Genomic DNA, 13,020 nt, shown 5'->3' on the forward strand with positions numbered 1-13,020 from the left:
GCCCAGGTGGAGATGATGTTAGATATTTGGAAATGTCAGTAGAAACTCAGTTAGAACATTGGTGTCTGGGATCATCATTACTTTTTGTCCTCAGAACTATTTCCAAGCCTGTTTGTGTTACTATATTAGGATTTGTTTGCATTCTTTGTGGTATGAGTTTATGAGCATCCTGAGTGGTGGGGGAGAAGTATTCTAAATTGGACAATAAGTTTACAGATAACTAAAGGTTGACACTGTTTCTTAAGTCACAGCCAGCCAAAATGAATGGCCCTTTTCCTTGCATATTTATGTACATGTAGCTATTTTTCTGTAGGCATTTGAGGCTCAAGAATGTGAACGAATAAACTTCTTCCGGAATGCATTGTGGTTACATGTGAATCAGCTGTCACAACAATGTGTCACCAGTGATGAAGTAAGTCAGAGGCATCCACTGAGGATTGTCCTGTGCATGTTGGATACATTAGAGTAGAAGGAACTATAGATATTGATTGGTTCACTTCGCCCCTGGTGAGGTAAGGTGACTTGCCTAAGGCCATACAGTGAGTTGATAGAAGGATCCAGATAACATGTAACCTGACTCCTGGCTCTTTTGCCACCATGATTTTCTCATTAAGAGATTCACCACTGGGAGCAGTGGTTCACACCTGTGATCCCAGAACTTTGGGAGGCTGAGGCAGGTGGATCACCCAAGGTCAGGAGTTTGAGACCAGCTTGGCAAACATGGTTAAACCCTGTCTCTACTAAAAATGCAAAAATTAGCTGGGCATGGTGGTTATATATATATATATATATATATATATATATATATATATATATATAAGAAATTCATAGTTAGGGCACAAAAGTAAATTCAGAGTTAGGGCAGGAGAACAGATAGAATCCAAATATAGTTTCATGTACGGAAGACAGATGTCACAGCATGTATGTGCATCCCAGACACGGCTCCATTCTGGAATGGGGTCGCTCCAGGACAGCACCAAGTACTAGGACACTGACCCTTTCCCAGGCTAATGGTTACGCCAGGGTTCAGACTTACCTCAACAGTATTCGCTGGTCCATTGTCCAGGCTTAACCTGTACACAGCAATAGTAATGGGCTCTCCACATCTCAGAGGCGTCAAATCAAGTTTTCACAACCTTCTTTGCTAAGGAGTAGCCACTCTCACTTAGATGAGACATTCACCTTAGAAGAACAACTAAACACCCAGAAAACTGATAGGATTGAATGGAAAACTCTTCTTTAAGTAATTGTCTTTGCATTTGTGTGTGGCATTGGTTTTGTGCCATAGGATTTGATATCTACTTTTTGGTTCCATCAGTATTCTTAAATTTTATCCAAGGCTGGGTGCGGTGGCTCACGCTTGTAATCCCAGCACTTTAGGAGGCCAAGGTGGGCGTATCACCTGAGGTTGGGAGTTTGAGCTAGCCTAGCCAACATGGTGAAACCCCGTCTCTACTAAAAATACAAAAATTAGCAGGCATGGTGGTGCATAGTGCCAGCTACTTGGGGGGCTGAGACAGGAGAATTGCTTGAACCCAGGAGGCAGAGGTTGCAGTGAGCCAAGATTGTGCCACTGCACTCCAGCCTGGGTGACACAGCGAGACTCCATCTCAAAAAATAATAATAATAATAATAATTCAGCCAAGGCTTCTGTCCTGCCACAAAGATACATTTTCTGTCATCTTTAAAATATTAATAGCAGATGTAGGCGAGGCACGGTGGCTCACACCTGTAATCCCAGCACTTTGGGAGGCCAAGGCAGGCAGATTGCCTGTGGTCAGGAGCTCAAAACCAGTCTGACCAACATGGTGAAACCCATTTCTAGTAAAAATACAAAAAAAATTAGCCGGACGTGGTGGCATGCGTCTGTAATCCCAGCTACTCGGGAGGCTGAGGTAGGGGAATTGCTTCAACCAGGGACGTGGGGGTTGCAGTGAGCCGAGACTGTGTCACTGCACTCCAGCCTGGGTGACAGAGCGAGACTCTGTCTTAAAAAAAAGAAATAATAAAATTAAAAAAATTAATAGCAGATGTGCATCAGAGAAAAGCTCTAATATGAATCTGGGACTTTGGAATGTGTTCTTTTTTCAAAACAAGAAAATTTGGAAGAGTCAGCTCTCTATCAAACCCATGTTTTTGTTGTTGTTGTTCTTTTTTTTTTTTTTTTTTTTTTTTTGAGATGGAGTCTCGCACTATCGCCTGGGGTTGGAGTGCAGTGGCACGATCTTGGCTCACTGCAACCTCTGCCTCCTGGGTTCAAGCAATTCTCCTGCCTTAGCCTCCCCACAGGCGCCCGCCACCACACCTGGCTAATTTTTTGTATTTTAAACAGAGATGGGGTTTCACTATGTTGGCCAGGCTGGTCTCGAACTCCTGACCTTGTGATCCGCCCACCTCAGCCTCCCAAAATGCTGGGATTACAGACATGAGCCACCACGCCCTGCCTCAAACCCATGTCTTTAAGGAGCTGTGTCACAATTATCTCAACATACTTCTACCTATTAATTGACCTTCTTTTTTATTAGATGTACGAACAAGTCCGAAAGAGTTTAGAAATGTGCAGCATTCAGAAGGACATTGAATACTTTGTGAATCAACGCAAAACTGGACAGATTCCACCAGGTGAATGGGGTGGTGGGGTGGGGAGTGTTATTTACACAATTCTATTAGCCTTTCTTGTTAGATGTCATTAAGGATGAAAGACGCCTGCCTCTTCATGTCCTGTTTCTTGGTGACTCTCCTAGCACCCATCATGTATGAGAATTTCTACTCCCCCCAGAAGAATTCAGTCCCACCAGGAAAGGCTACAGGGCCTAATTTGGCAAGGTAATAACCAGCTGCTTTTCACATGAAGAAAATTACTTTTAGCAAACATTGTTATCATGAATGTTCTAAGACTTGCTAGAATTGGAATATATCTACTACTGCATCTGCTTAATAAGGCTGCTTGCTTTTTGGAAATAGTATTTTTAGGACAAATATTAAGTGGATTTTAATAGTCATAGTTTAGGGAGGAGTATATCATGCTTGAACTTGATCATTACTGTTCATGTATGAATCCTATACTTCTCTTACAGCCTGTAGAAAGCAGGGGTCAGCAAACTATGGCCCCTAAGAGTTAAATTCATTTTTGTAGGGCCTGTGAGCTAAGAATAGTCTTTACATTTTTAAATGGCTAGAAAAAAGTCAAGACGATCCTATTTTGTGACATGCGAGAATTATTTGAATTTCAAATTTCAGTGTTCCTCTATCAAGTTTTATGGGCACACAAGCACCCTCACTCACTGAGGTTTTGTCTATGGCTGCTTTGCCACTAGAGATGAGTAGAGTTGCAAGAGAGACGGTATGTGGCTAGCAAAGTCTAAATCATTTACTACTTGGCCCTTTACTCAAAAAGTTCGCTGCTGTTCACGTAAAGGATCCTGCGGGAAGAGAAACTTCTGTTTGACATAGTCAGCTTGCGGTCTAAGCTTCTGAATTTTCACTCCAGTTTTATTAAAGATGAGGAGTGCCTGGGAAAGATTGCATGATCATTATCAATATTTAAGCATGTCAGGCACTGTTTAAAACCGTTAGTGTGAATTAGCTGATTTAATCCCCACAGTGAGGTAGGAGCTGTTTATACTTCCTATTTTACGTATGAGGATGTGGATGTTCAAGGCACGCAGGGAGTCTTTCCCACACAGCTAAGATTTTAATCCTGCCAGTCTAGGCTGTGGGGATAAGGCTCTGTGCTACTAATCACTGTGCATGCTGCCTCTTGCCATAATAGAACGTCTGCAACGTAGATTTCCGTAGGTCAGTGCTACCGATCATTTGCTTCAGGTGAGCTTTCTTGACCCTCCAGTGCAGAAACCAGATCTGATTAGAGTACAATAGGCTTGTAGCAAGAAGTAAAAATATTATAAAAATAACAAGAACTTATCTAAAATACTTTGGTTTTCATTTCTTACAGGAGAGGACCCCTCCCAATTCCTAAAACCTCACCAGGTATGCCACTAAAAAAGGTCTTTTGAAATTCTTCTATTGCAAGGCAGGCGGATCACTTGAGGTCAGGAGTTCGAGACCAGCCTGGACAACACGGTGAAACCCTATCTCCCTAAAAATACAAAAATTAGCTGGGTGTGGTGGCGTGTGCCTGTAATCCCAGCTACTCAGGAGACTGAGGCACGAGAATTGTTTGAACCTGGGAGGTGGAGGATGCAGTGAGCCGAGATTGCACCACTACGCTCCAGCCTGGGTGACACAGTCAAACTGTGTCAAAAACAAAACAAAACAAAACAAACAAAAAACAACAACAAAATTCTTATATTGCGTTTTCTTTAAAATTAAATAGCTAGAACTTTGAAATAAAGGGAATGAAAGGATTAAATAGAATCAAATTCCCAAGGGAATGAGTCTCTATTAGAATCTTACTATAATACTACTTGTCACAGAGTGGAATATGATAACTGGTGGTCTATTTTATAGCTTATCCAAGATAATTGTGTTACTGAAATACCAAAATAAACTTATTGCAAGCAAATTTTACCTAAAAGATTATTTCAACTTGGACTGTGAGAACAGCAGAACTGAGATGTAGTTCCCCTTGGATTACACAGAAATACAATTTATAGAAGGCATGGACGTCAGGAAACATGTCACTTAATGTTATCTTTAATGAGAACTTTCACTAATTACAGTAGTCTCTTTCTTTCTTTGAACTCCTATGATACCTCTGGGAGAAGTACACATCTTAGCACTTCTTATTAGTTGTATGGGATGTGAGGGCAGTTTGGCTGCAACATCTGTCAGCCTATTGTTTGCTAGGGTTGATTTGGCACATCTGGCTGGCTAGGCGGGTGTCCACTTCCTCCTTCACCAGTCCATGTGCGTCCCTGCCGAAGCTATGTGCTCAGTCAAAGAGCATGACCATTCCTGATAGAGGAGGGTCAGTCTTTGGTCAAGAGTATACAAATAGCTGCATTCCCCTGCAGCTACTCCAAACAAGCTCTGGTTAGTTGTATGCCTTGAATATTAATAAGATCCGGAGGTCAGGTACAACTTTGTCTTCTGTATTACTCACAACACTTGACACGGTTCTGAGTACATAGTAGGTGCTCAACATATATTTATTATTTGAGTAAAGAAAAGATATACCTATCCATATTCAAGAGAATGAGTGTATTAATCTGTTTACATGCTGCTGATAAAGATGTACCTGAGACTGGGAAGAAAAAGAGGCCTAATTGGACTTACAGCTCCACATGGCTGGGGAAGCCTCAGAATCATGGTGGGAGGTGAAAGGCACTTCTTACATAGTGGTGGCAAGAGAAAATGAAGAAGATGCAAAAGCAGAAACCATTGATAAAATCGTCAGATCTTGTGAGACTTATTCACTACCATGACAACATTGTGGGGGAAGCTGCCCCCATGATTCAAATTATCTCTCACTGGGTCCTTCCCACAACAGGTGGAAATTATGGGAGATACAATTCAAGATGAGGTTTGGGTGGGGACACAGAGCCAAAACCTATCAATAAGGGAGGAGTTCAGCTTATGCTGTACTTAACAGTTCACTAAAAATTTAGTGATGGAAAAAAAATGTAGTGGCTGAAATTCTATCTTTGAACAATATGAAGATTTAAGGTATTTTATTTCTTATTGCTTTAGAATTACCCTTTGGTAATGTAGGATGCTATTTCTGTCCATTTTTAAATATGATTTTACTGTGGGTACTGTACCTGAGCATGGATGAAAGAGGGCAAAGAAGTCAGCATAGTGATTTCCAGAATGTCCTCTGGTTTGGAGTAGTGACTGCCATTTATAGTTTTTGTTGGCAGATCTATTTTCTCCTTACAAAATGGTAGTCACCGGAATCTCTAAGTGAGATGCCCTGGCTTGAAAAGGGCTGAGATCTTATTATGAAAAATTGATGTTACTGTTGTTTTCTGTGTTCTGCCTTTTGCAGATGATCCTGATTACTCTTTGGTTGATGACTACAGTTTGCTCTATCAGTAACATCAATGGTAAGAACCTTTATTGAATTGAGTCGCGTGTAGACTGGCAATTGTGCTCTTGAGGCCTTTGAAGTTTCTTTATAACACCACCACAAACTAGCAAGGCCTTGCATCAGGCAGGCACACTGGCCAGCATGCTGTCCCTTCAGGATGCCTCTCTGGATCCCACAGCTGGAAGCAGACTGGAGACCCCTCCATACCTATTTAAATGAGGCTATTTTTCCTTCATTGATTATTCCGTAGTAACTCTTTATCTGCTTTTTTTTGTTTGTTTGTTTCAAGGCAGAGTCTCGCTCTGTCACCAGGCTGGAGTGCAGTGGTGCAATCTCAGCTCACTGCAATCTCCACCTCCCGGGTTCAAGTGATCCTCCCACCTCAGCCTCTTGAGTAGCTAGGATTACAGGTGCACACCACCACACCCAGCTAATATTTTTTTTGTATTTTTAGTAGAGACAGGGCTTCACCATGTTGGCCAGGCTGGTCTTGAACTCCTGACCTCAAGTGATCTACCCGCCTCAGCCTCCCAAAGTGCTGGGATTACAGGCATGAGCCACCATCGCCGGCCCTCTTTATCTGCTCTTATTAAGCTCTTTTATAGTTATTACACACCTGGATTTAAGGCAGTGCTCATCAACAAAACACACATCATCCTCACTGTTAAAGTAATTTAGATTTTAGTTTACTTGTCCACCATCTAAAAGAGGAAAAGTCAAATAAAAAGAAGTGCAAATGATATCACACTCACTGTACACACAAGGTCATCACAGAGGTCATCCTGCAGAGTATTAATGCTCTGAACGAGCTTTTCTTAGAAAAGGACTGAACACTGCTAAGCCAACTGCACCTGCAAAGATATACTGCATGGTGACTCTTTTTCTTAGGCACTGAGGTGCTTGGAACGTTCTCCAAGTCAAAATCATTCTTCACAGATGTGAAGAAATGCCTCAGAAGCCAAAGTAGTGATACTAAAAGAAACTCTTCATAAAGTATCATTCTTTTACCCCAATGGGCTTATCTTGGGGTAAAAGAATTATATAGGTACACATGAGCAAAGAAAAGGTCTGAAGAGATATATTCCTAAACAGGTAATGTTTTTCCTTTCTGTTTTTGAATTTGTCTGCAATGAAAATGTGTTACTACTTTGACTAAAAACTGTTTTAAAGAGTTGGTCCACTTACATATTCCTGATCTCAGTGTGGACTGAGCTACACGTCTGACCTACATGTCTTTGCATTTCTTGTTACTTTATGCCCTGGATAACAGTGTCAGAAGACAAAGTGGCAGGCAGTGGGTGGGTGGGATGCCAGAAGTCAACTGAGAAAGGCAGCAGCCCCTCTCTCACGCTTCCTGATTTGGTGTTGGTTACATATACTGTCCTTTATGAACCTAAACAGATTTTAACAGTGCTCCAGGGTGATTTTCTATAGTGTTCTATACCACCAAAGTGAGCACATCAAACATTATTTGTCTCCAGTCCTCTAAAAACACCTACTTTGTGACTTATAGCCAACTGGCTATCTAGGACAGATGGCAACTTGTCCTAATTACATAAAAATAATCAGCTAATGACCAGGCACAGTGGCTCACACCTGTAATCCCAGCACTTTGGGAGGCCGAGGCAGGTGGATCACTTGAGACCAGCCTAGTCAACATGGTGAAACCCCATCTCTACTAAAACAAAAAACTACAAAAAATTAGCCAGGCAGGGTGGTGGGCACCTGTAGCCCCAGCTACTCAGGACCCTGAGGCAGGAGAATCACTTGAACCCGGGAGGTGGAGGTTGTAGTGAGCTGAGATCGCGCTACTGCACTCCAGCCTGGGCAACAGAGCGAGACTCAGTCAAAAAAAAAAAAAAAGAAAAAAAACCAACTAGTTTCTATTATATTTAAACATAAGTCCTTAAATTGCTTAACATAATTGCTTAATATATTTAATATTTAAGCAACTTTGCTATAAAATAGATGGAACTTGAAGACATAAAGTACCCTGTTCTCTAACTGTATATAACTTCGGACCTACAAATCTACAAATAAATTCTAGTCTTTACAGTCATCATTTCTTCTTCGTTTCATAAGCCTCCCTCTTTCTCATGGAAAGGGGCAAGGCCCTAGTGAAGGTAGAGTGGAAACCTGGTAAATCAACGACTTGGAATTCAGAGGTGGCACCTGCTCTCTGGAGCACTGTGTAGATAATGGGCAGGCCATTGGCAGTCCTAAGTGTTTCTTTTTATTTTTTACTTCTTTCTTTTCTGTCCTTACTTGTTTGGGTAAAGAATATATTCTGGTAGCTTAATAGTACCACTTGACCCAACAACTGTAGTTCCTCAGAGTCGAAGAGTGTGATGTTTGAATGCAAGATGCTAGTGCCAACACATTTACTTGAGTTATATCATTTCACTGGAGTTCACTGGAATGTGTGCCCATTCAATGAGTTGGGGTTCAACATATACATCAATTTCAGAAAATTTTAGAAAAGGGAGTATATAACACATTCATATTCAATATACAACATATACTGAATTTCAGAAAATTTTAAAGAAGGGAGTCTAATTTAGTGAGTAACTTACTAAGCAACTTATCACAACAATTAAAATAGTTTGAGTGAACTTTTGGAAAATAAGTTTAAACAGGGTCCCAGCACGGTGGCTCTTGCCTGTAATTCTAGCACTTTGGGAGGCCAAGATGGGCGGATCACCTGAGGTCAGGAGTTTGAGACCAGCCTGGTCAACACGGTGAAACTCTATCTCTACTAAAAATACAAAAACTAGCCAGGTGCAGTGGCGGGTGCCTATAATCCCAGCTAATTGGGAGGCTGAGGCAGGAGAATCACTTGAAGTCAGGAGGTGGAGGTTGCAGTGAGCTGAGGTTGCGCCACTGTACTCCAGCCTGGGTAACACAGCAAGACTCTCTCTCAAAAAAAGAAAAAAAAAATTTAAACAGGAAAAGTTAGGAATTTGTGATTTGTTTTGTAGTTGCTGATTTTAGCTGCTATTCCTGTTGTTAATTCTAACATGTTTAGGTAAAGATAGATTGAAAATTTCAAATTTAAAATATGTATAAAAATGTAAATGTAGGTATTATTTACCACAAAGCAATGCTGGTATCATCACATTCCATTTCTCATTGCTTGGAATACCTATTCCTCACCATTTGTTTTCCTTGGCCTGCACCCTTATTCTTGTTGAATATACTCTCAAGGTAGGAGAGAGTGTTGACAAGCACTGTTCATTCATATGAAATTTCTTTGTTATTTTCTTTCAGAAACCAGAGCTTTTTCCGGCAAGTGCTTCTATGACATGGAAAGGGCACCCAGAGCAGCAGGACCTATAGCCACGTTATGTCAGTCATGAAGACTTTGAAGTGAACCCTTGCTATAATTTTTTAGAGATTTAAAATTTATGGTAGACATTTAGGACAACATAAGCAAGTAGAGTTCTGCAGTTTTTTGAAGTTTACATATTGCCCCATTCTGAAGAATTATTCTTTCCCAGTTACTCAGGTTGTGAATGAATTAAGTTTTCAACATGGGAAGCATGAAATCCACTTCTGGATTTGGAGTGTCCACTTGAGGAGCAGAGGTGGCAGCAGAGGATTCCGAGCCACCAGCTGCAGCAGTAGCTCCTTTGGCTTTGGGCAGCCTGGCTGTGGAGTTTCCACGGCGACACACAGCCTCAGTGGTGCAAGGTTTAAAATTACCTTCCTTTTTGGCTAGAAGACTTAGAAGCCACCTGATCACACTTTCTCATTTTACAGATGAGGAAACAAAGCCTACAAGTGTGAAATTAATTTCCTTACAGTTTTCCTAGCTGATTAGGGACAGAACCAGAACTAGAGCCCAAGTCCAACCCACATCACTATTCCTCTAACCCTTCCTGAAGTTGTGATGCTTATGCTGAAATTTAAGATGCCAAATATTTTTGCCAGCACTTTTTCAATTGGGAAAATCACCAGGGTTTAAATGTCAGATTTATTTTTATGTGGATCACTGTGTGTACTGAACTACACAGCATGATATTTAATCTAATCTAAGGAGCCACTGATTGTAAAACATGCCATTATTTTATGTTGCACTAAGAAGGTGGGGTCGAGGAGTTGCCAATAAACTTGTGACAGACCATTGGTGGCCAAGCCCATTTGAATTTAAGATGCTAAAGTATGAAAAAAAATACATCCTGGAATCAATGAAATACCATATTTTGATTCCACTCCTCAAGATCATTTTAGAGTTACAAAACCAGTCCTCAGTTTTGGGTCTTCACCGAGAATCTTTCCCTTGCTAGACCCCAGAATTTTAAATGCATCCGTCTTACACTTTCACAAATATTTGGGTTTTCCTTTTTCACTCACAAACAGCAGGGAAGTCATGTACTTTTTGTACAACATCTGTGCACTGTGAGAAAATGGTACTCTTTGGTTATTGACAAGTTAAAATAGCTCTCTCAGTTTTTCAGTATTACAGAGAGCAAATAGTTTCCTCTCCAGCTCTGTGCAGTAGCTTTTCCAGAACTATGGACAAATTGATTGAAAGAAGATGGATTATTTCCCCATCTTTTCTTTTCTTTCCTTTCTTTCCTTCCTTCCTTCCTTCCTTCCTTCCTTCCTTCCTTCCTTCCTTCCTTCCCTCCCTCCCTTTTTTCTTTCTTTCTTTCTCTTTCTCTCTCCCCCTTTTTCTTTCTTTCTTTCTTTCTTTCTTTCTTTCTTTCTTTCTTTCTTTCTTTCTTTCTTTCTCTCTTTCTCTCTCTCTTTCTTTCTTTCTTTCCTTCTTTCCTTCTTTCCTTCTTTCCTTCTTTCTTTGAGTCAGAGTCTCGCTCTGTCCCCCAGGCTGGAGTGCAGTGGCGTGATCTTCGCTCACTGCAACCTCTGCCTTCCGGGTTCAAGTGATTCTACTGCCTCAGCCTCCTGAGTAGGTGGGATTACAGGCACCTGCCACCACACCTGGCTAATTTTTTTGTATTTTTAGTAGAGATGGGATTTCACCATATTGGCCAGATTGGTCTCGAACTCCTGACCTCAGGTGATCCACCTGCCTCAGCCTCCCAAAGTACTGGGATTACAGGCATGAGCCACTGCGCCCGGCCTATTTCCCCACCTTTCATGTAAGGTGCCACTGAACATGACAGCTTCTTCTCATGGCAGGAAACTTGCATCAGTTGGATATCCTTTTGAGAAACTGAATTTTGCAAAGGGCCAAACTTCTCCAAACTGAACGGGCTCAGGAAATGTTCCTTCACACTCAGAACATTCTATTTTTAAGTACATTATTTATTATTGGCAGTTCCTCAGGGATTTCCCTTTTCTCTGTATTGGTCAGTGTAGTTGATGTAAAACTGTTTTGTGGATGGAAAATATTTTTATTTTATTCCTCTTTTAGTTTGGTAGGTTAAATAAAGGTTCTTGGTAATTTGGGATTTGTTTCGTATTTTTGTGTTGACCATATCGCTCTTCCAAGCTTTATTTGACCCCTTGCCACATTTGTGATTGTTAGGCTTCAAAAAGACAAACTCCTGGTCAGGGAAGCCACATGGAGACGGTGCCGAACTACTTTGCACGAATCCTTCAGAGGTCAGTTGCAGTGTTACTTCCTCTGGGAGACACCGCTTCTGCCTTCAGACTAGGTTGGATCCAACTGCTGTATCTCTCCTGCCCCTCCATTTTCCTTGTTATGATATGATTCACCTTTGAAATTAATTGTTCAAAGTCTGTCTGCCTTTTTAGACTGGAACCCCAATGGTAGCAGGGCCGTTGTCTATTCTTTTTCCTGCTGTATCTCCAGCACCTGGCACGTAGTAGTGACAATGAAAGAATTAGTGGCCTATGAGAAAACATAGCTAGAGAAACAACCACTTGAAAGAGAAATAAGAAGTACAAAGTGAGTGAAGCCAGTCAAATGAGTACATGTGTTACATTTAGTAAATGTGAGCTATTCTATAGACTGGTGGTATATTAATTTGGGTTCCATGAGAAGCAGACCCTGAGATAAGGATTTGTGTGCAAGTACTTTTTCCAAAAAGTACCAGTATGGAAGTGGGGACATGAGATAGGGAAAAGAAGAAAGGCAAAAAAAGCATGCATTATGAAGTAAGCTACCTGGCAGGCAGCTGGAGCTTACTCTTGTTGAAGACTCCCGGGAAACAGTGCAGAACAGAAAATTAGGGCCAGGCACGGTGGCTCATGCCTGTAATCCCAGCACTTTGGGAGGCCGAGGTGGGCAGATCACCCGAGGTCAAGAGTTCCAGACCGGCATGGCCAACATGGTGAAATCCTGTCTCTACTAAAAATAAAAAATTAGCCGGGCATGGTGGCACGTGCCTGTAATCCTAGCTACTCAAGAGACTGAGGCAGAAGAATTGCTTGAACCCGGGAGGTGGAGGTTGCAGTAAGCCAAGATCATACCACTGCACTCCAGCACGGGCAACAGAAAAGCTAAAACAAAAACAAAAAAACCCAAAAGAACACACACACACTTAGGAGATATTGACCTAAGCCGCAAGGGAGCTGGAGTATTTATTCAGCAACTCTTGTCAGTCACTGGTTGCGAATACTCCCAGGAGGCATTAATTTCCTGGCACTTCTGGACTGTCTCCAATGCTGGAGAATGGTCTGAGAGGGTCCTTAGGCAGGGACACAGTTCCTGACAGTTGGAACTGTGTGTTTAAGGAATTGAGAGGTACTGAGGGGATGTGGATGGGACGTTGACAGCATCTGACCCCCACATGGTTCAGACGCATCCATACCCCACATTTTATTCCATCCTAGCACTACTTCTTCAAGTCCCAACTTCCAAAAGCCAACACACATACATATAAATGAAACAGTTAGCAGGACCAGCTATATTTCCTGGTCTTAGAGATAATCCTAAATCCATAATTGATATTCATCATCTCCTTCCTCCACCCCCTGTTATGGATGAATCGTGCACCCCACCGTCACACACAATTCATATGTTGAAGTCCCAACTGCTAGCCAGTACTTCAGAATTTGACCATGTTTGGAGATAGAGCCTTTAAAGAGGTGATTAAGTT

The 13,020-nt window shown here is 41.6% G+C and overlaps 1 protein-coding gene across 2 annotated transcripts in view; it reads left to right on the plus strand.

Annotated features, from left to right (window-relative positions):
- Positions 1-11,406, plus strand: part of PSTPIP2 (proline-serine-threonine phosphatase interacting protein 2) — a 97,985-nt gene extending 86,579 nt beyond the window's left edge. The window contains exons 10-15 of one of the 2 annotated variants that reach the window (XM_005586805.5): positions 314-412; positions 2,526-2,622; positions 2,745-2,826; positions 3,956-3,990; positions 5,951-6,008; positions 9,260-11,406. In XM_005586805.5, the coding sequence (XP_005586862.3) occupies positions 314-412; positions 2,526-2,622; positions 2,745-2,826; positions 3,956-3,990; positions 5,951-6,000 (363 nt within the window). In that variant the 3' untranslated portion in view covers positions 6,001-6,008; positions 9,260-11,406. The remainder of the gene's footprint in view (positions 1-313; positions 413-2,525; positions 2,623-2,744; positions 2,827-3,955; positions 3,991-5,950; positions 6,009-9,259) is intronic. The other variant, XM_074022400.1, reaches the window with a different exon arrangement.
- The last annotated feature ends 1,614 nt before the right edge of the window (positions 11,407-13,020 follow it).

Source organism: Macaca fascicularis, chromosome 18 (assembly GCF_037993035.2).
Source record: "Macaca fascicularis isolate 582-1 chromosome 18, T2T-MFA8v1.1".
NCBI classification, from domain to species: Eukaryota; Metazoa; Chordata; class Mammalia; order Primates; family Cercopithecidae; genus Macaca; species Macaca fascicularis.